The sequence below is a fragment of the Lytechinus variegatus genome, chromosome 5, assembly GCF_018143015.1.
Source record: "Lytechinus variegatus isolate NC3 chromosome 5, Lvar_3.0, whole genome shotgun sequence".
NCBI classification, from domain to species: domain Eukaryota; kingdom Metazoa; phylum Echinodermata; class Echinoidea; order Temnopleuroida; family Toxopneustidae; genus Lytechinus; species Lytechinus variegatus.
The window spans coordinates 14,360,555-14,384,044 of record NC_054744.1 but is presented as its reverse complement, the minus strand read 5'-3'; the positions used below and the strand labels follow the sequence as shown (position 1 = coordinate 14,384,044).

At 35.9% G+C, this 23,490-nt stretch overlaps 1 protein-coding gene across 3 annotated transcripts in view; it reads left to right on the top strand.

Moving 5' to 3' along the window:
• LOC121415518 (casein kinase I-like) overlaps positions 1-23,490 on the top strand; it is a 67,216-nt gene that overhangs the window by 37,960 nt on the left and 5,766 nt on the right. For all 3 annotated transcript variants that reach the window (XM_041608744.1, XM_041608745.1, XM_041608746.1), the window contains 4 exons: positions 4,219-4,288; positions 20,063-20,211; positions 21,954-22,188; positions 23,021-23,106. In XM_041608744.1, coding sequence (XP_041464678.1) covers positions 4,219-4,288; positions 20,063-20,211; positions 21,954-22,188; positions 23,021-23,106 — 540 coding nt within the window. The remainder of the gene's footprint in view (positions 1-4,218; positions 4,289-20,062; positions 20,212-21,953; positions 22,189-23,020; positions 23,107-23,490) is intronic.

Sequence of the window (23,490 nt, the reverse complement as noted above, 5' to 3'; positions counted from 1 at the left end):
CAATGGACACCATAGTAGTGAGAATCCACTGAAGAATAACAATTATTACTGATAATCTTTTTGAAGTTTTAATTTATGATGTCAGATGTGAGTGTAGCTGGCCTGTTTTATTACAATGTAATATTGGTTCATGACTCGTTGAAGTGTGCACATGTCTGGTAATATTATGAATGCACAAGTATGATAAGTTTTTTTGTTTTTTTTTAGAAAATGACATTTATAAAGTTTTTATCCCGACCCAGTGAAACTGCTAACAAATGGTTTTACAAAACTGTTATTGTTGGAAAGATAATTCATCAAACCTTCATCAATACATGTACATTTCCCTATTTCTGACTGTTCTTGTGTTACCTATGGTGTACTTCCCCTTTGAATTTTATTTAGACAAATAGTCTCTTTTATTTCTCTATGTCTAGACCTGTATTAATGGGGGAAATTTTTATTATACGGTAATGGTTATTGCAGCATTACTAAGGAACAATTTTTTTTTATATTCGATGGAATTCTAAAAAGACCTGCTATCATCATTATGTACAGGACTAGTATATCATTCCCACATTTTATAACATTTGTGCACATTGTCATTTTAAATGGACAGAAGTCAATGAACCCATTTACTGGTAGACTTTTCATCAGGATTTTGCTTCTCGCCTCACATTTCCTCATCTTAAGGTCCAATGCACAGTTATTGTATCACAGTATTATAGGGATTTTAATACAGCGAACGCTCTTGCACGATGGCTTTTCAGTTAACAAAGGTTTAGAAGTTGGGCAGCATGCTGGCAGCTCACATCGAAGCCGGCATCGGAGAGAGTGTAATTGCTTCAATTCCAGTGAAAGTAATTCAATCTTGGAAAGGGGCACCCCCCCCATCCGCTCTTGAATGCAACCCAATAATAGCATTTTTTTTTCATAATTACATGTACACTTACATTTGTTTGTTATCTCTTTTTCATGGAATCTTAACCCCCTCAAAAAAATCAGTATTATTTAATGAAATAAGACAATGACGATAACAACATACAAAGAAAACAAAATCAAAGACGTGTAGTTTAATAATTGCAAAGATTACTACGAAAATACAAAAGATGATCAAGGGAATTCACCTATTATATTATTTTGTTGATATAATGATACTCCTCTGTAATGACAATGCTATTTTGTGAACACCAGCTACCAAGTTAAATAATAAAATCTAATATTCATAACACTGAAAATTTTGTCAAAATCAAATGTAAAATGATGACATTCATACAGGCCAGCATTCATGTCAATGAGAGCACAGTATTTTAACCAGTCCTTCTGACGGACATAAATTTTTCGTCGAAATTCGTAATCTTGTCGTTTTCTAAGTTCATATTCTACGATTACAAACATTCTCAGTGCTGTGGTGATGGTTATCACTAAGAACATTTTGTAACACGTGTGCAAATGACTGTTCCACCTTTCAGCACACACTTTGTGTGTAATGTCATATGACCGTACAGTAGTAGGCCTACATGTATTTGCTGATCGTAGCATTAGATGTGACTCCCTGGCAACCAGGCATATTTTCCTCATTTACCTGATGGGCTGTCTTTTGACCTATGAAAAGTGCAAAAAAAATTTATGGATATGATAATTACATGTACATGTAATATGTCTACATACAGCACAACAAGAGATGGACCCAGCTGACTATTATACATTATTAAAGCCTATAGGTCTTTACAAGTAGCTTTGGTAAAGGCATGGTCACACCGCCCGAGCGTTGTTGGAGCGGTCGTGGAGCGGAGAGAAAAAAATCATCACCGCTCGCTACCGTTCACCATTTTCGATTTCGATTATTTTTTCTTTTTTTTCAATTTTTTCCCCAATTTTGTGAGTGAAATTCGGCCCTCTTTCCCTACCGCTCCAACAACCCTTGGGCGGTGTGACCATGCCTTTAATCTCCTCAAATGCATAGATCTATTTATACAGTTCAGCTTTAATTATTTTCAGAATTTGCAGTTTGTACATATGCAAACTATTTACCACCAGGTTCGTACTGGGAGGTGAATAGTTTTGTGCTCTGAAATGCACAAATTTACTCTTTGCCAAGTATTAAGCTGGTGGGCGTTCATAATTAAACGTCCCACAAACTTGTTTTGATGAAAATATGAATGGAAAGGACAAGAGAGTGGGGTGATATCCCATTTAGTGTTACACACCCTTCTGACTAACCATGACTTGCTGGTAAATTGAAGAGATACCCATTGGTGCGTATCTAAAATGATATTTTGTTAGCCTGTTTTCTGAAGTTCATGCTGAGGTAGTATCATACTAGATCATGGGTAATCGCCCTTGAATATTCATTCAGTAGTCCCATCCAATGGGAAATCTGTTTCAGTATTTTTTTACTTGTTTACAATCAGTTGATTCTTTACAGTGGTGTACACGTGGAGTATATTTTGGTTCAGTAATCATCTTGTATGGCACTCACAAAGCCCGGAGGGGCCACTTACATTGACGAGTGGATACCATGCGCGACCAAAAAAACACGTAAAAAGGATGTCTTTTTCACGATAGGGCACGTTACGTACGTAACGTGATAAGGGTGTCAAAAACACAAAAATAATGAAAAAAGGGTATCTATTTCGCTAGGAAAATTACGTGTTTAGGGTCGAATTTGCGGGGATGATAAAACAAAATTCAAATGTTTTATAAAGGATGTCCTTTTTGCCCCAACACTTCGTGTTTAGAGTCCGATTTGCGCGAGGTGTAGAAGATGGGGTCGTACTAAACCAAATAAGGTAAAGCCGACGACCGAAGGACCCGTAACAATAAAACATTCCTGTACTTGTTTAGGGGTTCATTTCAGGGAATATTTGCCAAGAGTATATCGTTTTGTTTCCATTACTTGTTAAGGGTAGGGTTTCACACGCCAATACTTGTTAAGGGGTGCATTTTCAGAATATGGAAATTACGTGTTTAGGGTGCTTTTCGAGACCCCATGGTCGCGCATGGTATCCACTTGTGAATGGAAGTGGCCCCCCGGGTCACAAAGCCAACCAAATAAATTTCATTCAATTTTCTCTTTCTGCTGTATTTGCATTTTAAGTCATATACAGTGGTGATCATTTATTGAGTTCATTTTGCGCTGAATGGACACAAACCTCAATTTACTTTTAAAAGACCTTTCATTGATAGTACATGTACGTACTAATGTACTTCAGGTTTACATGTATTATTATCATAATATGAAAATATGAATGCAATGCTCATAATAAAAGTAGGTAGCAATCATTGCCCTTTGAAAGGTAACCCTTGTCGAAATGATCATCTACATGTTATACTTCTAAAATGAACAAATTTATTTTTTCTACATCTGTAGTGTATTGTTGGGTTATGGATGTATGAGCAAACTAGCCATCCAAATCAGAGTTGAAATGGAACTAAATTTAATACAGCTGTATGCAGTACATCAATGTGTGTGTGATATGTAGGAATAAGAAATGTTTGAGGAAATGGATAACAAAAATATTGCATTTTGCTTGATGTTTTGCCAACTATTCGAAAGAGTAAAGTACACATTTCCATTTCATAACAAAGATAAAGATCTACGTCCATTACGCGTATGTAATATTATTCAGAAACATGATATTTATGAAAATAGTGGAATACCAAATATTATTTTGTTATAATAAGGTGACAGAACATATAGTTCATATTATCAAAATAATATTTGTTGTATGTTTAAAAGGGGTAACACAAAGTGCAGTTCTTTGAAAACTTTGTCATCATTGTTGGATGCAAATAATTTCTTGGATCTGTTCATTTGGTCGAAGTATGATGCATAGAAACCAGAATGTCTTTAATGCGCACTGGTGCTCCATCATTGTATTTATTTTGTTGTCGTTGTTATTGAAAAAAAAATTATTCTGCAAAATCTAAAATTCAATTTCCTCATTCAGTCATTCTGTGAAGTGTGCAAGTTGAAAACTTTCAAAAGCTGATAATGGAGTGTATTCCTGAGAAAATACATGTATATTTATTTTGCATCAACTAAAGAAAGCATCCATAATTGAAATATTTGAAGTCAAATACAGAAAACTTTGCCAGCATGTATGCTTGCATATTATCATTCACAATTGTATGAGTTATGTAACTTTTTTTTCTCTCTCTGTCTCCCTTTTATCTCATTCCTATTCTTTCATCCCCTTCCTATTTTTCTCTCATTTCATTTTTGTCTTGTTCTAGGAACCGATGAGATCCAGAGCACCACAGCTTCACTTGGAATACAGATTTTACAAAATGTTGGGCCAATCAGGTAAGCACAAAATTCACTTCACAATTTTTTTCTCCACATCCAAACTTAAAATCTGAATGCATACATTTGGTAGTTGCTCGAAACTGATTATGTACTTTTTTGTATAGGTACAGTGATGCAGCATGTAGCTGAGATGCAAACGTATGTTGCTATGGCAGTGCTGTTAGATGAAGGAGAATATGAGATATGAAATGGATAAGTTACACATTGCAAAGTCGCAGTCAAAATAACTCCTTTTTGAGTGAGATGATATTTGATATCTGTATTTATGAAAAAATATTTACATGTATAATGCAGTCATATCTTTATATGAAAGTTTTCATAGCCATATGCAGAAAACTGCTTAATTATGTATTTCATTTTGAATGTTATCAAACATTTATTGCATTTATGTTTAGCCAGAAATTCTAATAAATTCTAATATTTCCACCTTTTGTGAAAAAATGCAAGATATTTTCAAAAATTGGATTTTGAGAAATAAAAAAGAACCATCAGGTGAGGTGTGGTTTTGTTGAATATGAAGTGTGTCTTGCAATATTTCAAGGTATCGGGTGTCAGATTTTTTCCAGTATGATGCAGTGTATTATTAGTTATTATTAGTGGTTATTAAAGGGCCAAGAACTTGTTATTACAACTTCATTAGTCTTGATTAATTCAGCCCTTGATTCATTCATGCAAATGCTTGGCAATCAAAATAAATGAATTTTGATTTATTATAGAAATAATTGTTGTATGAATGGCATGTAATAAGTGTTGCATGAACAGGATATTTCAATGCAATTATGTAATTGATTTTGTATGTGTTGAAATATTTAAAAACAGAGAGAATTGCCGAGTTGTTCTTGACGGTTTCTGTGGTTTGAAAGGGATGTAAATTCGACGGAAGGGTATTGATAATATGGAGTAGTTTGACGTGTTGTTAAAGTAGACATGTAATGCCGTGAATGTGTTGGGCAGAAAAGGGAAATTAAACTCTTTGAGGATGAGATATGATGTACATGTATGAAGTAAATGAAAAAAAAGGTAACTGAATTCTTCTTAATCACTCACTGAAAATCCTGGACAAGAACACCACCAACAAAAAGATAATAATACTTATTTAATAATTGATAAATCATTCGATCAGTAAAAAAAAAAAAAAAAAAAAAATGAATAATCTATTTCTTGTGATCATGTAAACTTTTCCCTAATCAACTTGACAACATTTGACTGTCTGATATTATATCAATATTAGACCATTAAAAGGAATGTGTATAAACATTGCAACGTATGTGTGATCTCTCTCCATCTGATGTTTCATTATATTGTTCTCCCCATAGACATTTCTGTCATTTGTTTTGCATAAACTATCAAATCATCCAGTATGAATCCATCCATGCACTTGATATAATAGCATTTGTAGAAATGAGATTCATGAAAACTTAAGAGAAATGAAGAACAATACAGTTATGCCCAAGCACAGTTTTATGTTTCTAAGTATGCCATTAGTGCTGAAGTACATGTTGAAGGTCACCGAGAGAACATCTTTTAATTGCAGTTTACAACATTGATCTTGGTCTGTCTTGGTCCATTGTCGGCATGATTGCGTAGAACAATTTAATCACCTCGATCCATCATTTTGATCACTTCTTATGACGTCTTCTGTGCTCTTAATATCTCGAGACAGTTTGGTACTTAATCCAGTCAAGTATCATTACGTCAGTGGTGATATATGTATCCAGCTATCCATTTTTAGGGCAGTAAACAAGAGTTGAGCGATTTCTCATTCCCTCCCGGAATTTTCTGTTTGTTTTTCATCTATATATCTTGTTTTCTATTTGCACATTGATTATTGATCAATTGAGTGCATGGAATATTATTGTTAAATTTGATTTTATGACTGCCTTTTTTTCTCCCTTTTTCTTTTTTTTTCACTTTTAAAAAGATCATTTGGGCCAATTGCCCCCACCCTCCTGTGGCAACACCCCTGATGTACGTATACAAACGCCCAGATCTCAATTATGATGAATTTTTATTTTATTCAAACAAAAGGAAACTAAAGAAATCAATGCATTTCCATTCAATTTCCACATAATCGAGGATAATGATATCATTAAAAGTAATTGATCTGAGGTGGTTGCCATCCAACAGTATTTCCGACATTGACCATAATTGTCATCACTTTCTTCTCCGATGTATATAGAAGTTTTTTGTTAGGGATACCATGAAGATGCTAATGAAGAGAATAACATATTCCCTCTCGGGAGCCCCAGCATCGTCAATGTCTTCCGGATGTTTTCTAGCCTCAATCTAAATCATGAAATGATTTTCTTTCTTTTTATCTGTCTTCTGCTCCCCAGCATACATTCCACGCAGTGCTTGACATTGCTGAAATAATATTAGCGTTTTAAAATTGCACATCATGGAATTTATCAGGCTCTGTGGGAGCTAACCGCCCTTTCACACAGTGCCAAAATTGTAATTTGAATGATGATTCCAGTGAAAAATAATTCTGGTGATGAATTTTTAGGGAAAAATGTATTCGAATTTGAAAGAGATTGATTTTAATGTCAATTATTTACATTTCCTTGTACGTACAGTTTTCAGATGTATATAATTTGATATTTCAATATCAGCTGCTTTCTTTTCGACATATTTCAATACTAATCCAGTGTCAATTGATTTTAACCGCTTTTGGCAATTTTCCATACTGCAAAATCGAAACCCCAAAAGAACTTGTTTTTTTCAGTTTGACTAGGTGACTTTCTCTTCTATGAAAAGGAATGTACATTGTAAATCCTCAGTGGTGAACACAATGCTACGCGATTCCTTGTACGGTACATGGCCAGGTCACGAAGATCGATATACACTGTGAGATTATGAAATTCAAATTGAGATTCTACTCCTGGAGATGGTGCATAATGAATAAGACATGGAAAGGGGGGATGACAGGTAGTCTATTATTAGGAAACAACTGAATAGGACATTGACATGTATCAGGGTATTCATGACGGAAAGTTCAATATAAAATGTGTTTTAGAGGCCCAGAGCAGAAAGGTCAAAGAGATTTAGTGAATTCAGAAGAGATACCAAGTGCATTCTCACTTATCCCATTACTGGGATGTCTCTTAGGGGGGACTGGGTTCTGATTTTGGTTAACTTAAAGGTGGACTAGAAAAGAATCAGGTGGGTTTTGGGGCATTTTGAATAAAATGTAATTGCTTCCTGAATTATTTAATCTCTTTGAACATGATTCTTTCTCCTCATAGGCTCTACTCGAAAGAGCCTCCAACCTACAAATGACTGACATTAATACATGTAGGTCTGACTGAGTCATTATTATGCTTCCCACTTTGCACATATTTCCCAGGGTTAAGCTTAGCCCACTTCGGTTCCACACTAGCTTTTAGCAAAGTGGGCTAGCACAGTTAATAGTATACAAATATTCAATGTTGATGAGTGCGATCGTTCCGAATATTACATGAGTATGCAAGTTAAAACAGTCTACATGTATTCAACGACGTGAAGCGGAGTTGAATAGACTGTTTCAACTTGCAACGAATGTAATATTCTGAACTTCGCACGAATACAACATTGAATATTTGCTTTATACAACACCGATAGCTTACAGTTTAGACTAGATCTATAGGTGTAGTCTATGACTAACGCGCGTTATGTCTTATTTTGCTTACAATGTTGTCTTTTGAGCGTCGAGTAGATTTACTCCAGTAATCCCAGGAGAGTCAAGTACTTTCAACATAGATCCATATTAAAAAGTCATAGATCCATAAATTCCAATTTGTGAGCGAATTCCATAAAATCCAGAAGGAAATCCGCAGCCGTACCCTGAGAATAATTAGCTTAGCAACGTACATACGCGCATTGTGTTTAGCTTTTACGTACATCGGTCAGAGATACGAAAACATGATTACGCGCGTATACCGCTAATTCACTTAACGTGTACGGGGCATGTCTATGGGTTCAGTGTGCCCAGGGACCTTGCAGTGCTGGCTCATTTACTTCAGCGTGCTGTAGTCGACTATAGCACGAGCGTGCAAAAGTCGACTGCAGTGTGAAAAGCAAAGTTTATTTTGAAAACAAAATTTAAATGCTACTAATAAATAGTCGGTTACAGTTTACCGGGGGGTTATAAAAAATTAAACCTTACCCCAGAAGTTTCCGAAATTCAATATTTCACGCCTTTACATCCATCAAATTCACATTATTGTTAATGCTTTCAAAGGTTGTTTGAATTGCATTTAAACATCTTGACTCAGACCTAGATGATCACAAAATTGATAAAAGCTTTTGTGCAGTGATACAGAATCACATTACTTGGGTAAATATTGTTCCTTTTCTCTGCATGAAATTTTTTATTTGAGGTACTGCTTATGATGTCATATCCACTGTATTATGTTGTTTCTTGCAATTTTCCTGGTACCCAATTACAATGTAGGGTTAATAAACTTCATGGTCGATGGTGATTGATTTTTCTCACACTATTTCCTTTATCCATTTCTCTTTCCCTGTCCTCTCCTCCTAGACTCTGGCCAATACCATAGTCTGGTCATAGTTGTCAGAGCCAAGTATTGAATAATTTTCTGGTGTGAAAAAATGCAACCAAGTGCACCAAGCAAGCTCCCAAATAAATTTGGCATATGAAAAGTCAGATCTGCCAAATATTAAAATAAATTCAACGAATGATTTAACAAAAAAAATTGTAAAAAAATTTGGGATTTTGCAGCCCACTATCCTTGTGTATTCCTCTTCTCACTACAATATTCTTACAGTATCAAGTTTTATCTTGTCTGTATATGTCATAGCATTCATTTTTTCTTTAAATTAAAAAAAAATAGAGAAAAATATAAATCTACATGTACATGTACTTACAAGGGCCTTTTTGTGCGGTATATAAAACACAATAAATTGCTCAATGAAACACAATCATATGTCTGTGGTAAATCATGTGGAAAAAGATATGATCATAAATATGAAGCGTATCCTTTACACCCCCATTTTATCTTTAAGCGTATCCTTTACTGCCCCATATTAATCGCATATCTCACCAAAATCTAGTAATCTAGTATACATGTAATCTGCTGTTTAGAAGCAGGCAACAAAAATTGTTTAGGGTCTGCTGTACATGTGGACTTTGCTGGGTGGAAAACGAATGGTAAATATATGATGGAGATAGACGGTAGAAGCCGGCAGAGGATATCCACTCCATCACTCAAGAGAAAGAAGGATGATGCCCTCCCTACCACCGGCTTATCCTCTCCTCTCTATCGGGGTCACCTTTATCCATCTCAATTCAACATTATGCATCCTCACCCCAAAGCAGCTTGGCTTCTTCCATCGCTCATCATGAACATCTCCTTAGCAACAGATATTGACTGGGTTCTAACACCCCCAAGTACACATGGACTTTGAATATATGTGGATGCATGCCGTTGTCAAGACTGGAATAAGAGATTGTCGGTTGTTATTTATAGCCTATCATGGCAGGTATGATCAACTCCTTGACATGGTTGTCATCACAACATGCCAAACTATGATGCTTAAGACAATAGAATGTGATTCATTCATTTACCGTCACTCAAATTAATACACTACATTATTTTTACGAAGTAGAAAGTAATGTCAGGCAATGGCAAATTTTATTACTTAATAGTTTTTATTCTGCAGAGAGTGAATTGTACCTTCATTTCTTTAGAGACCCACCTGCACATGGCAGCCTGGAATACTGTATTAAAGTTAAAATACCTAGATAATTCAATTGTATATCTTACCTTTTAAAATGTGTTGGGGTGTCTTTGTGGAAGATTGACTAGATGAATGTATTCCAACCAGTCTAGGAATATGAATTTTTTTCATTTATGTTACTACCAAAGAGTGATTACCAAAGACTGCCATTCACAATATACATTCTGTGGCATCCTTATAAATACTGCAGTGTAATATAAAGGGAAAACTATTTGGCAATTTTCATCATATGCACATACAGTGTTTTTATTGGTTGAAGCACATGTTTCATATTTTTCAGGGCTTTATGCTTTTATAGCAGGGTGGGTTATGCAGCTTTTTTTTTTACAAAGTTAATCATTGACCTTTATCTGTTAAAATCTATACTAGTAGTGTAAATGCAATGATAAGTGGCACAAATTAATAACTGTTTACACAAGATGTGTATTTTCTGTAAGATGTGTTTGCTATGACTACCACGCCCTTGACGGTATGCATTGTCCCGTGTCTTTCATTTCGACATGATTCCATGTCATTAAAGTATTCAACATGAAGATGAGAGAAATGATATGATCAAGCTTTTACATGTACTTGTATTTGATTGGATATTACAGAAAAAAAGTTTCATACAGTGTTGGTGATAGGGATCAGAATTACATGTACTGTACATGTATATTGTGTTTTTCTTTCCCCATGGTAATATTGATTTTTCCCATCTCAATATAAGGAAATTCTGTCCATTGTACAATTGAAATTCATGATATATTTATTAAAAATATTTAATTATTTTTATTGAAAATGTTGATCATTACAATAGTACATGTATGCTGTAAAGCAAATATTCTTTGGAAATATTGCTTCCTTAAAAATAAATTTCAATAATCTTTATTATCTGAAAATGATCTTTAATATTGCAAATTGAAATAATAAACTACATGTAGTCTCAGCTCTCCAATATTTCCCCTTCAATTATTTTCCTCATTGTGCACGTGTCGATATGCAAGTACTGTGTGTAATTCCCCGTCATCGTGATTGTCTATTTTGCCGACGTCCCCTCCTCATTGCCCATGGCTCATCTGAAACAACAGGGGCCTTTGCATTCCACTAATCACCAATCTGCATTCAAATCGCTCTGGAATGGATCAGATATATGCATAACCCTTGTAATGAACATCAAATGGGATTGGATGTTGTAGTGAAAAACAAATGGGCCCCAACCTCATAGAGAATCATCTGGGAAGAGGGAGGGAGCTTTGGGGAAAGAGGGGGAGAAACATTCATGATTTTGACAACTTAAAGTGACATACAAGATTTATTGAGAAATGGCTTGTGGTTTATAAGTGAATATCAAATCTTGAAGGTTGCTATTAAATGTCTGATTTGAAACAAGTTTTCTTGTTTTACAACTTCCCTACATTATTATTACCGTATTTAAAAAAAAAATTATTTCATTTTTTTTTGGGGGGGAGTCTTGTTTCATACAAGATCTAAATGTTTTTCAACCCTGACAGCTCATAATGTTTATAAAATGCAATAATATCCAGGGGGGCAATGTCATTACCAGGTGGACACTATTCTTGTACAAGAAAAAAATTAAAACATACTCCAAACAAAGTTATCTTGTTTCGACCTCAGAATACCCTAAACAGGTATTTCATCATATTTTCTATATCTGAAATAAGTCTCAAGTATCATACATGTATTTTTATGATAGATATTTCACGCACAAAGCTGTTGATAAGTTCACTCTTTTCCTCTGATTTTGGCAATTTTGTTACTCACTTCACTGTAACCCTGTTTTGTAAACATGGATAGGGTCCATCCTGTATTAAAGGTCCACCCCAGAAAATTGTTGATTTGAATAAAAAGAGAAAAATAATACTAGCATAATGCTGAAAATTTCATCAAAATTGGATGTAAAATAAGAAAGTTATGACATTTCAAATTTTTGCTTATTTTTCACAAAATATTGATATGCACAACTCAGTGACATGGATTTGAGACAGACGATGATGTCCCTCATTTGCTCTTTCTTTTGTTTTTTGTTGTTCGAATTATACGATATTTCGTGTTTTACAGGTTTGACAATAAGGACCAACTTTACTATACCACATACCAGTGCTAATACCACATGTTCAGGGAGGAATCAATACCCAGTTGTTGTTTCACTTGAGGAGATAATTTTCATATTTCATTTGATAAAATACAAAAGAAATAGTGAGTGGTTGACCTCATCAGTCTCCTTATTTGTATACCGACCAGGATGTGCATAAAAGTTTTGTGAAATTTAAGTAGGGCCGTCTGCACCATCCCGAGTTTTCAAATTAGCGCGCTATTTCTGATCCGGCAAATTATCCCGATCTGAAAAATCTCAAGATTGTTTGTAATGCAGATGCAATTATCGCGCTAGTTCGTAGGATTAATCTCGAGATTGCAAACCCAAGTCAACTCGGGTTTATTTGCAAAATACCGCGCTATTTACGAATTATCGCGCTAATTTGTAGGTGCAGACGCACTCGGGTTTGGACTCGGGTTAATTTATTCTTGACCTTCAGTCCATAATGCAATTCGCGTTCCATTTCCGCCTTGGTCAAAACATAAACACATCGCGATTGTACCGAACGCATGCGAAAGTCAACTTAATCGCGAATAGCGTTCATCAATTCCCCAATCAGCAACGATGGTGTCCAGCCCCCCAGTGAATGGATTTTGGGAGAGACCAGACCGATGGGGGAGGCGCTCATTATCGACGATGGTCATAGTCAATAACAATACTGACAGCAGTGTCGTCTATTCCTTCGCAAAATGTGAGCAAATAGCATTTCTTTCCTCCTCTCTCTGTCTCTCCCCCTCTGTCGTTGCCTCCTCCGCCATCATATTAAACGAAGAATACTTCACTCGCTTATAATTATAGCACGGCTGAGCTGAGAGGATTGTTGCATAACAACGGTCGAATTCGGCGAAAGTGCTAGTGAAAAGAGTACATGTACTAGATTGCATATCGCGGAAAGTTATTCAAAAGCGCGGGCCGTTGAAACTCCAAGATCGAAAGTGCGCATGCTCGGAATATCGGGCTTTTTGCCTCGCTCGAGCAAGAATCGCTCTTGCGATGGTGGAGACATGATTTCTTGAATTTCGAGATTAATCGCGAAGAGGGCTGATCGGGCTAAAATCTCGAGATTGAGCAAACTCGGGATGGTGCAGCACCGCCTAGTGAAACTTTAAAATGTCCTAACTTTTTTATTTTGATGACATTTTCAGCTTTATGCTTGTTGGATTTTTCTCTTTTTATTCAAATCAACTTTGTGTTGGGGTGGACTTTTTCTTTTAAGGAGTAATGACAGTTGCCCCTGAGAATTAAAAAGGCATTTTGTTTTGAAAGTGATTACTAATCATTCTTGATATTTTGAATGCTGGCGAAAGATGCCAACACTGATCAATGTGCTATTAAACACACTATTATTCAGAGATGTTCTTTTATAGGGACGGTCAATTTGCCAAATGGCACTGACTAGATTGCATAGGGGTATGAATTATTGATTGGTAAGCTTGATGGTGTGCATTGTGGCCCCATGGTAACACAAGAATAGATGGAGTATTTATGTGCTACAACTGCTACCATTGTTCAAAGTACAGTTGATCAATTCCTTGGCTGTATTTATTAGGCCAATATGATATATATACTGTACTGCACACCTTTATGTGAGTGGCATGTGTGTTCAGATTTACATGTAGACCCTTACATTTTGTTCAAACAAGTGGTAGCCAGTAGGTCCATGGTCCAAATGAGAGACAAAATATTATTCAAGAAATATTTGTAAAAAGCAAAAAGAATTTTGCGTACAGGCTGTACATATATAACTTTAGACTTTTATATATGGAAGGTTTAAACTTACCCTATGCTCCTCTTGGTCTCCTTATTTTCTTTTTTTTCTTTTGCAAACCTACATATATGATATATTATCACCCGTATCAGACATCTGAGCTGGTCATTTACAAAACCGTATTGCCCTACTTTTTCTGAATATCGGGAAGGGTAGGTATATTGTTTGTATTTTCCTCGGTCTCAGTGCGCGTATTTACTTTGCATGCAGAGACGAAGCAAAATATACCTTTGTATTTTCCCTGGTCTCACATCCGGGAATTTGTGGATGCGTATAAAGAGATGCGCTTCATAAGGATCCGCCCACCAACTATATACGTCATAATAAAGACAACGCTGAATCCGAGCGCTTGCAAGTACGTCATAATGGTTAAGTGCAGAGCCTAGACCGATATTAACATGACACAATAGAACTCTATTTCTAAAAGAAATATCCCCATTATCATGATTTTTGCTCTAGATATCTGATTTGGATGATAATAAAAATATTGACTGGCTCTTTCGGGGAACATCAAATATATTGCCCTTAAATGACCCATATTGCCCTCGTCTAAAGACTCGGGCCAATATGATTCATTTGCTGGCAATATATTTGATGTTCCCCTCAAGGCCAGTCAATATTATATAAATATTTGGTGTGGTATAAATTGCATAATGTTGCTGAGGTAACTATATACTACAGTGTGTATGACATGTATGTTATTTTGTACTTGGATGGGAGACGAGACATGCATACATACAAGGTGGTTTCAAACTGCCTCAATTACGAGAACTTTTTTTAGGCTAAAAAATACCCATTAATTTTTCCTGCATTCACACCGCCCCAAAACATACCCTTCGGGGTAAGTGCATGAAGTTACGAGCATGCGCAGTATGGTCTGATAAGCAGGCAAGGCGCAAGATTCAAAATCACTAGCTCAGCAGCCATCCACGGCTGCTGATTGGGTAAACTTCCCGATCAGAAAATATTTGGAACTAATGAACTTTGAGGCAGTCTGACACCACCATGTTTACAGGTACATGTACATACAGGTGTACATGTATGATTTCAGGCTGAGTCATGCTCATGTTTTCAGTCTATGATCATTGTCAGTGGCATATTGCTCTCACATACAGTGTAACATGCTGTCTACAAGCAAATCATACGGTGTGGTATTCATGACGACACAGACCGTTCAGGCGACATGTACAAATGAGTCTGATGAAAGTCAAATCTTTTCATAGGCAAAATTTGACTTTAAGGTGTAAATAAACATGTAGCAACTTATACCCCTTTCATAAACCCAATTATGCGGCTAATAGCAGCATAATTTGTTCTTAAAATTGGAGGAGGACCAGAGTTATCCGCATTATTTTGATGCTGCTATTATCCGCATAATAGCAGCATCGGGACAAGATTTTGAGTTTATGAACGCATTTCCAAATAATGCGGATAATTGCCATGGTGCGGTCACAAGGTCACCCTTTTCCAACACAACTTCATCAGAGTGGGCGTGTCCAGTTGTCATGACAGTTATCCGCCTTTTTCAGGAAGGGTGCTCGTAAAAATAATGCGGCTTATTTTCGGAGTCTGTGAACACAATTTTTATTGAATTATCCGCATTACTCTTAGGCGGCTAATTGGAGGATAGGTTTATGAAAGGGGTAATAGGCAATCATTAATAACAATACAGAAGGTCAGTAAGCAGTCTATTATGAAACACATACTGAACATGTCATTGTACAAGCATACATTGTTGTAGAACAGTTGAGAACAATGTATACTGTCTGGTTATACAATACTTTATATCAGATAACAAGATAATTAGTATGTGAAGAAAGATTACATTCACCAGGAGTGCTTTTGAAATATACATGCCGCAGCTGTTGTAACATGATAAAAAAAATGTATGCTAATGTTCCAAGCTATAAATTCATATTTATAGCATTGAGTAGCACATCCTTGCAAAATAATAATGAATTTAGCTTTAATAGCCTCAATTTTGTGTTATAGATCTTTTTGTTTTATATAATTTTCATTACCAGTAAATCCCTCTGCATTATATTTCTTGTTATTTTTCTCAGAGAGATTTTCAGAGCTGCCAAGTAGTACTGATTTTCAGTATTTAGTACTAAAAAGTGAGAAGAATACTGATAGTAAAATACTGATTTCTAAAGTTTCAGTTGTATGTGAGGTCCTATGGTATTTTTTTGTTGAAATACTGATTTCCTCACTGAAACACTGATTTTCAGCTTCAAAAATACTAAAATGTTCCTTTTTAGGTTGGCAGCTCTGGATTTTGCCAATTGAGTGGCATGGAGGTAGTACAGCGTGAACTGCTGTGATTTTTACACTCATTAAACAGATACCGTATTGCAGGGCCGATGAAATTGAAGTCACGAATTATCTACCATTTCAAGTTATTCCATTATGAATTCTATTACCATTTTCATATCAAGTCAAGATTTCGACCAGCCTAAGCATACCAGAAGCAATTTCTTCACTTTACACCCACTGCCATGTAGTTGTCATAGAAACCACAGCCTCTTCCCCCTTTATGAACAGCACAAAATTATAAATAAATGCAAGCAGTAACACCATGTACATGATTAAAGGTTGAAGTACGCTATTCTAAATGCCCTCCTGACTTGTATCTTTTCATATTAACATTTAATACACCCTGAAATTCCCTGTTGCCCATTTTTTTTGTTGGATGACCTAAATATTAAAGCTAACCTCTGTAATTGCTTTCAAATAAAAATTGAAGGCCGGCCTTATTATTATGGCCAGCCCTTAGCTGGCCTTCCTATTATTGGCTGGCCCTGAGCTTGCTGGCTATCAAAGCCTGAGCTTGCCCTACCAATATGGCGGCCCTGAACTGGTCTAAATATTCTTGGCTGGTCCTGAACTGGCCTATTAAGAGTTACAGCCAGTCCTTGGCCAGCCTAACCTTTTAAGGCCGGCCCTGATCTTGCCTAACTGTTACAGGCAAGTGATGAGCTTGTCTTATCTCCTTGGTCTTACTTCATCATGTATTAAGGTCGGCCTAAACGTTCTTGATATGAAACCTTGGGGTACTTGTATGCATGATGCCATTATAACAACAGTCAGTTGACAACATGACTGTGCATTCTTTTTATAGAAACACTCCAAATTGCGTGATTTTCTCCGTGTGTGGTTCTTGAGTAGTTACAGAGACCTCCCAATAGGTGATTTCAGACCGCCTCGAAGTTCGCCAGTTCCAGGTATTCTCTGATCGGGGTAAATTTCCCGATCAGAAAATACCTGGTATTTTGGTAATGTGAAAGCAAACTACGCGTAATCTCCCCGAAAGAAAATACCCGCTAAATAGTAGGTACTTGGCGAAATTACGAGAACTTTCGTGGGGATTTTTCCAAGGTCGCAGGTATTTTGGCGATGTGAAAGCAAATTACGGGAACTTTTATCCCAGCGTGTCGTTGGGCGCGGCGGCGTGGGTGGCTGCTGGGCTAGAGATTTTGAATCTCCCGCCTTGCCTGCTTATCAGACCACACTGCGCATGCTCGTAACTTCGGGAACTTATCCCGAAGGATGTGTTTCGGGGCGGTGTGAATGCAGGAATAATTAACGGGTATTTTTCAGCCTTAAAAAGTTCTCGTAATTTAACGGGGATTCTTGTGATCGAGGCGGTTTGAAACCGCCTACTGATACTCAAATGTGTTGAGTCATGAATGTTTGACCATGTCTTTTATAGTTTCAATGAGAGACGATCATTGTGGATGAGTCAATGTCATTATCACATGAAATACCCTGGTCGAAGACTAGTATGCTTGTCAAATACAGTATAATGTGGTTTGATGGTAATACATGTAAGTGCCTGGGAATGAGGCCCCCCCCCCCCCCCCCTCTTCATAAACTCAAATGTTTGATCTATACTGTTGTTCATTATGAACTTCATAAATTTGGAAAGAAATGATAAACATTCTTTGCTGCAAGAAAAAAGAAATTATGAACAAAATTGATGAGAGCCTATCATTGCTAATTAATGTTTTGAATGTATTTGTAATGTATTGTCTATTAAAGTAAAGATACTTCCGTTTAAAACATTTTTGTTTCACAAAAGGACATATTTTTTAAGGCACGTTGGCTGTATCATGAGTGATATTCTATGTGTACCCAAAGCATTCACAACCCATCATTTCATGTGCAATGTACTCTGAGTGCATACATGACGATTCAAGTTTATCGAATGAGTCACTCCAATATGCCCATTTTTTGTTGCTACTAGCTATCTTCATGATCTTTTTATATGACGATAATCATCCTCTACCTCAGATTCAGAAAGCAAAAGGCATTCTCTAGATTGGGCAGTATTCTTTATTTATGCACTAATCTTTGTTTAATCAGTTATACTCATAAAAATAAATCGTTTATACTGGAAGCCCATTGTTTGTAATCTCCATGAATGTGACTCTATTAAAAAATTATTAATAATTTTCTTAGCCTACAGCATTTTAGAGGCAAAAGGCTTTAAGAAACAATTTGATAAAATGTAAGTGTACAGTGCATTCATTTGCATGACACCACATTACGTTATTCATTTTTAGGTTACTTCTGTGTAATGTACAAGTGTAGTTGTTTTTTTACAAGTTTAATGCAATTATTGCGTTGTATTTTTTTTCAACTATCTATATTGCACATTTGATATTCTCTGTTTCCATGGCAACACCAATAATTCCACTTCAGTTTGGTATTAATGCCCCCATCATTCGCTGAACACAGAGTGAAAGCTATTCAAGCGCAAATGGAGATAAAACGTAATCTGATAATGGAGGCTTACTTTCATGTCCAAATGTTTCATTTATATGATATTAATAATCCTCTTTCCCTCTCAATCTCTCTTTCTTTCATTCACATGCTCTCTCTTGCTTTCTCTATCTCTTTCTAACCATTTTTTTGCTTTATCATTCTCTCAAGTTGCACAATCACTGATCTTACCTTTAAGGAATAAACTACATGTATTTAGTGGTTTGCAAAATTATAATGAAAACCTCGATAGACAGGTGCGTGTACTGAGGACTAATATGTTGTACCTTGATAGTTCCTGTAGAATCAGTCATACTTTGGACATTCAATTAATCATTTATGGACAAATCATAATTCTATTTATATAGTTATCTTGATCAAATAAGGATATTTCATAATTCTGAAAACATTGGTTGTACTATAATGGCCAAGTATCCTATATATAGTATACACATTTTAGGGAGTATTTAGATTGACTATTTCCAAGTTTGCCCTTTGAAGGCACTACTCTTGTGTCCACTTTAAATATATTTTCTGTGAAAGAGATCATGCAGATACACTTCATGCATACAAATTCACTTGCAATAAGTGCATCGTTACCCGGAAAGCACTTTATATTAACGGTATAAAGTCACCCCCATACATATACATTGTAGATTCCTACTGTAGGCCTATATGGTCACCCCGTCTCTATTGGAATAGTACAAGCTAAATGTACACTGGGTGCATGTCGAACTACCCAGTGCTTGTGTGTAATTTAGGTCTAATGTAAATGATATTCAGCGAAGTTGAAAGGCTGTGTGCCTGTAAGCGATATACAGACACAAATAGACAACTGTATGCTATCGAGAGGGAACAAGTCACTTCAACAAGGGGAGTTTCCCCTTCTATTTATCTCTTACTCTCACTTTATTGTCCACAGAGGCTTAGTACCACCAACATGTTTAAAAAAATAGATTTATATTATAATATTATTTTGAATATATATTAAGACATGGTTGTGTTCAATATGTTTATCCAGAAAGGATGGACTGTTTTCATTTTACATTTTATTTTTTATGGCAAAATATGTACTTTATTCCTTATGATACTTTAATTGAAAACATTTTAAATGTGTGTGTGTCGCTCTCTCTTTCTTTGCTGTATCTTAGAATTAAAAAGTTGTATATTATTTGAAATTATTTGAAAGCAGTGAGAAGAATATTACTTTGTGTACCTACATGTATGAAGGTTCAAATGATTCAATTACAATTTACAAGTTCATGATTTTATCTTGCCCTATCCTTTTTATTTTTCATTGTCTGCATCCTGATATTTGTTTGGGATGAAAGTAGACAACTATATATATGAATATATTGAATTAAATCTAATCATATTTTTGTTACATTTTCTCTATTTTCTGCAGAGGGTATCCCTCAAGTGCATTACTTTGGTCCATGCGGTAAATACAATGCCATGGTGATGGAGCTCCTAGGTCCAAGCCTTGAAGACCTCTTTGATCTATGTAACAGGCAGTTCTCTCTAAAAACAGTCCTACTCTTGTCTATACAATTGGTAAGTTCATATCGCTATATAGAGGCAACAAGCCACTTTCACAAGGGAGTTTCCCTCTTTTTTATGTCTTACTCTCAATTCATTGTGCCACGGGGACATTTCATAAAGAGTTAAAACTATTGTAACTTTGCCAACATAGCAACTACATGTACCATGTTAACCATGATTTTGATTGGCTCTTTTAGTCCTGTTACCATGGTATTTGCCATAATGTCCTAGTTACAACAGTTATAACTCTTTATGAAACGGGCCCCAGATTTTCTAGGCAGTAAGCATGTCAGTGATATAAAAATATATAGGCATATGTACTTAGGTTTGTAAAATGATGACAGCTGAAAAGATCAGCAATTCTGTGAGGGTTTTTTTAACCCTCTAGTGAGGCAGAGATGACGCTCTCTCATAGGCTATCTGAATAAAATTGAAAGTCATAAGGGTCCCCGCCAAGATCACTACCCATGCTGGTAATATTAGAAAAATCTTTTTTTTATGTCTTACTCTCAATTCATTGTTCAACAGGGACATTTCATATGAAGTTAAAACTATTGTAACTAAAAGTTGCCAACATAGCAACTACATGTACCATGTTAACCTTGATTTTGATTGGCTCTTTTAGTCCTGTTACCATGGTATTTGCCATAATGTCCTAGTTACAACAGTTATAACTCTTTATGAAACGGGCCCCAGATTTTCTAGGCAGTAAGCATGTCAGTGATATAAAAATATATAGGCATATGTACTTAGGTTTGTAAAATGATGACAGCTGAAAAGATCAGCAATTCTGTGAGGGTTTTTTTAACCCTCTAGTGAGGCAGAGATGACGCTCTCTCATAGGCTATCTGAATAAAATTGAAAGTCATAAGGGTCCCCCACCAAGATCACTACCCATGCTGGTAATATTAGAAAAATCTTGAAATAGCACCAAAATATTAGTTACAATCCTGCTAATATACTGTACCATTATGAATGCATCCTAGGTGCACAGTTCAACAGATCATTTCAAGTATAAATATAGTCAGTAAGTCAGAGTCATCAGCTTATATTGACAATCAGTCTTTATGATGTTAATGAAAATATTTTTTGTAGTGTTTACTATGTTCAAATGAAGCTTTTGGCTCCAAGCTCAAGGGTCTATTCGAACCAGGAATAACATACAATTCTTTCTCAAACTATTCTTTTTTCTGACTTGGTAAAATGCATTACAGACGATTTTACATTTTTAGCATAAATTTGGTTTCTGTTTCAATCCTTGTATAAATAAAATAGATAATGCACATCCTATCATGAGTTGGACAATATTTTACATTTATCCCATTGCCATTAAAGGATAAAAATTAGTTTGAGATGATATACATGTATAATGAGGGCTTAAAGGTTTCAATAGTCAGCCAAATCACTCAAATGTCATACGATTACAAGCTTTTATTGTTATAGTTTCATATATTGTAACTAACTGATGAAGTGTCCTACATTCACTTCTGTCATGCAAATTCATATCTCATTGTCATATAATTGAGGATAATGAAAGAAAATTGATATTACTTATTGGTTTCATTTACTGATTTTCATTTCCCGGTTTGATGGGAAATCAATAACAATTTTTTTTTATTACAACTTGGGAGTATGATTTGCTGATACTTCATTTTTCTGTTTCATGGGTTTGGAATAAGATGTAATTGTAAAAAAATAGTGCTCAATTGAAAAACTTCTCTCTTTAATTCTTACCTATTTTTTTTTCATCACAGTTACACAGAATAGAATATGTACATAGTAAGCACCTCATCTATCGTGATGTGAAACCAGAAAACTTCCTGATCGGCAGGAGTTCGAGTAAGACACAGAATACCATCCACATCATCGATTTTGGGTTGGCCAAAGAGTATATAGACCCCGAGACCAACAAACATATACCTTACAGAGAACACAAGAGTTTAACGGGCACGGCGAGGTACATGAGTATCAACACACATTTAGGGAAAGGTGAGTGATAGCAATATTAAGGTGGAGGATGCGGTTATGGTGGTGATGGTGGTGGTGGTGGTGGTGGTGGTGGTGGTGGTGAAGGTGAAGGTGTGTGAGTGGTCAGTGATGCTGGTGGTAGTGGTGGTTGCGGTCATGGTGATGGTGGTGGTTGTGGTGAAAGTTTGTGAGTGGTCAGTGATGCTGGTGGTAGTGGTGGTGGTGGTGGTGGTGATGGTGGTGGTGGTGGTGGTGGTGGTGGCGGTGTTGGTGAAGGTGGTGAAGGTGAAGGTGGTGGTTTTAATGGTGGTGTGGTGTGATGTGAGTGGTGGTGGTGGAGATGATGATAGTTAATGGTGATGGAAAGGGTGGTGATGATGATAGTGATGGTCGTGGTAGTGGTGTTGTTGATGATGATGGATGATGATGATGATAGTGATGGTAGTGGTGGTAAAGATAATGATTTAAGTGATAATCATGATGTTGATTATTAGGATTGTCATGGTAATGATAGTCATTATAATAATATTAATCTACATGTAGTTCTGTTAGAATTTTTATTCTACCACAACCCATTTTCATTTGGATGGAGAGTGGTAGAATTTATATCTTGAATAGGGATAAAGGAAATGCAGGGTCACACTCTATTTACATTGGTGCACAAACTGTAGGAAAGAGAATTCAAGGAAGAAGAAAAACAAACAAGATAAACAAAGATTATCATTCACAAGTTAAAGAGTTGATTAATTTTCCATCTGTGTTTCATAGATTAGGTACGTGTCATACAGTAGTGATGTTGGATGTTAGCTTGATTTGTATCATATTTTTTTATAATATAATTCTCTTCTTTCAGAACAAAGTCGGCGAGACGACTTAGAAGCCTTAGGTCACATGTTCATGTATTTTCTACGAGGTAGCTTACCATGGCAGGGATTAAAGGTAAGGATTTCCTTGATGTTCAATACCGTCTTGATTGTAAATTTGGATAGGCAATAGTGTTGCATTATTCACTACATTTCAAGATTCTAGGTCTGTGATTGGTCAAAACCATAGGCATCAAATTTCATATTGACTGTTGAATGATAAAGCAAATAATGTTGATAAGACACAGTTTTATCAAGTACATGCAGAAGATACAGGCTCTTTATTCAGATCAATTCATATTTAAATTTCATTGTGAAATTTTGAGAAATTATATTCCTTTTTTATTTGGCTAATCCTCAAGCAGGATGGCTTGCTTTCCTTCAGCAAGAAATTTATCCAAATCGTGCTACACTCAACCCAGGTGAGGTGAATGGGTACCTGGTAGGATTTCCAGGTCTT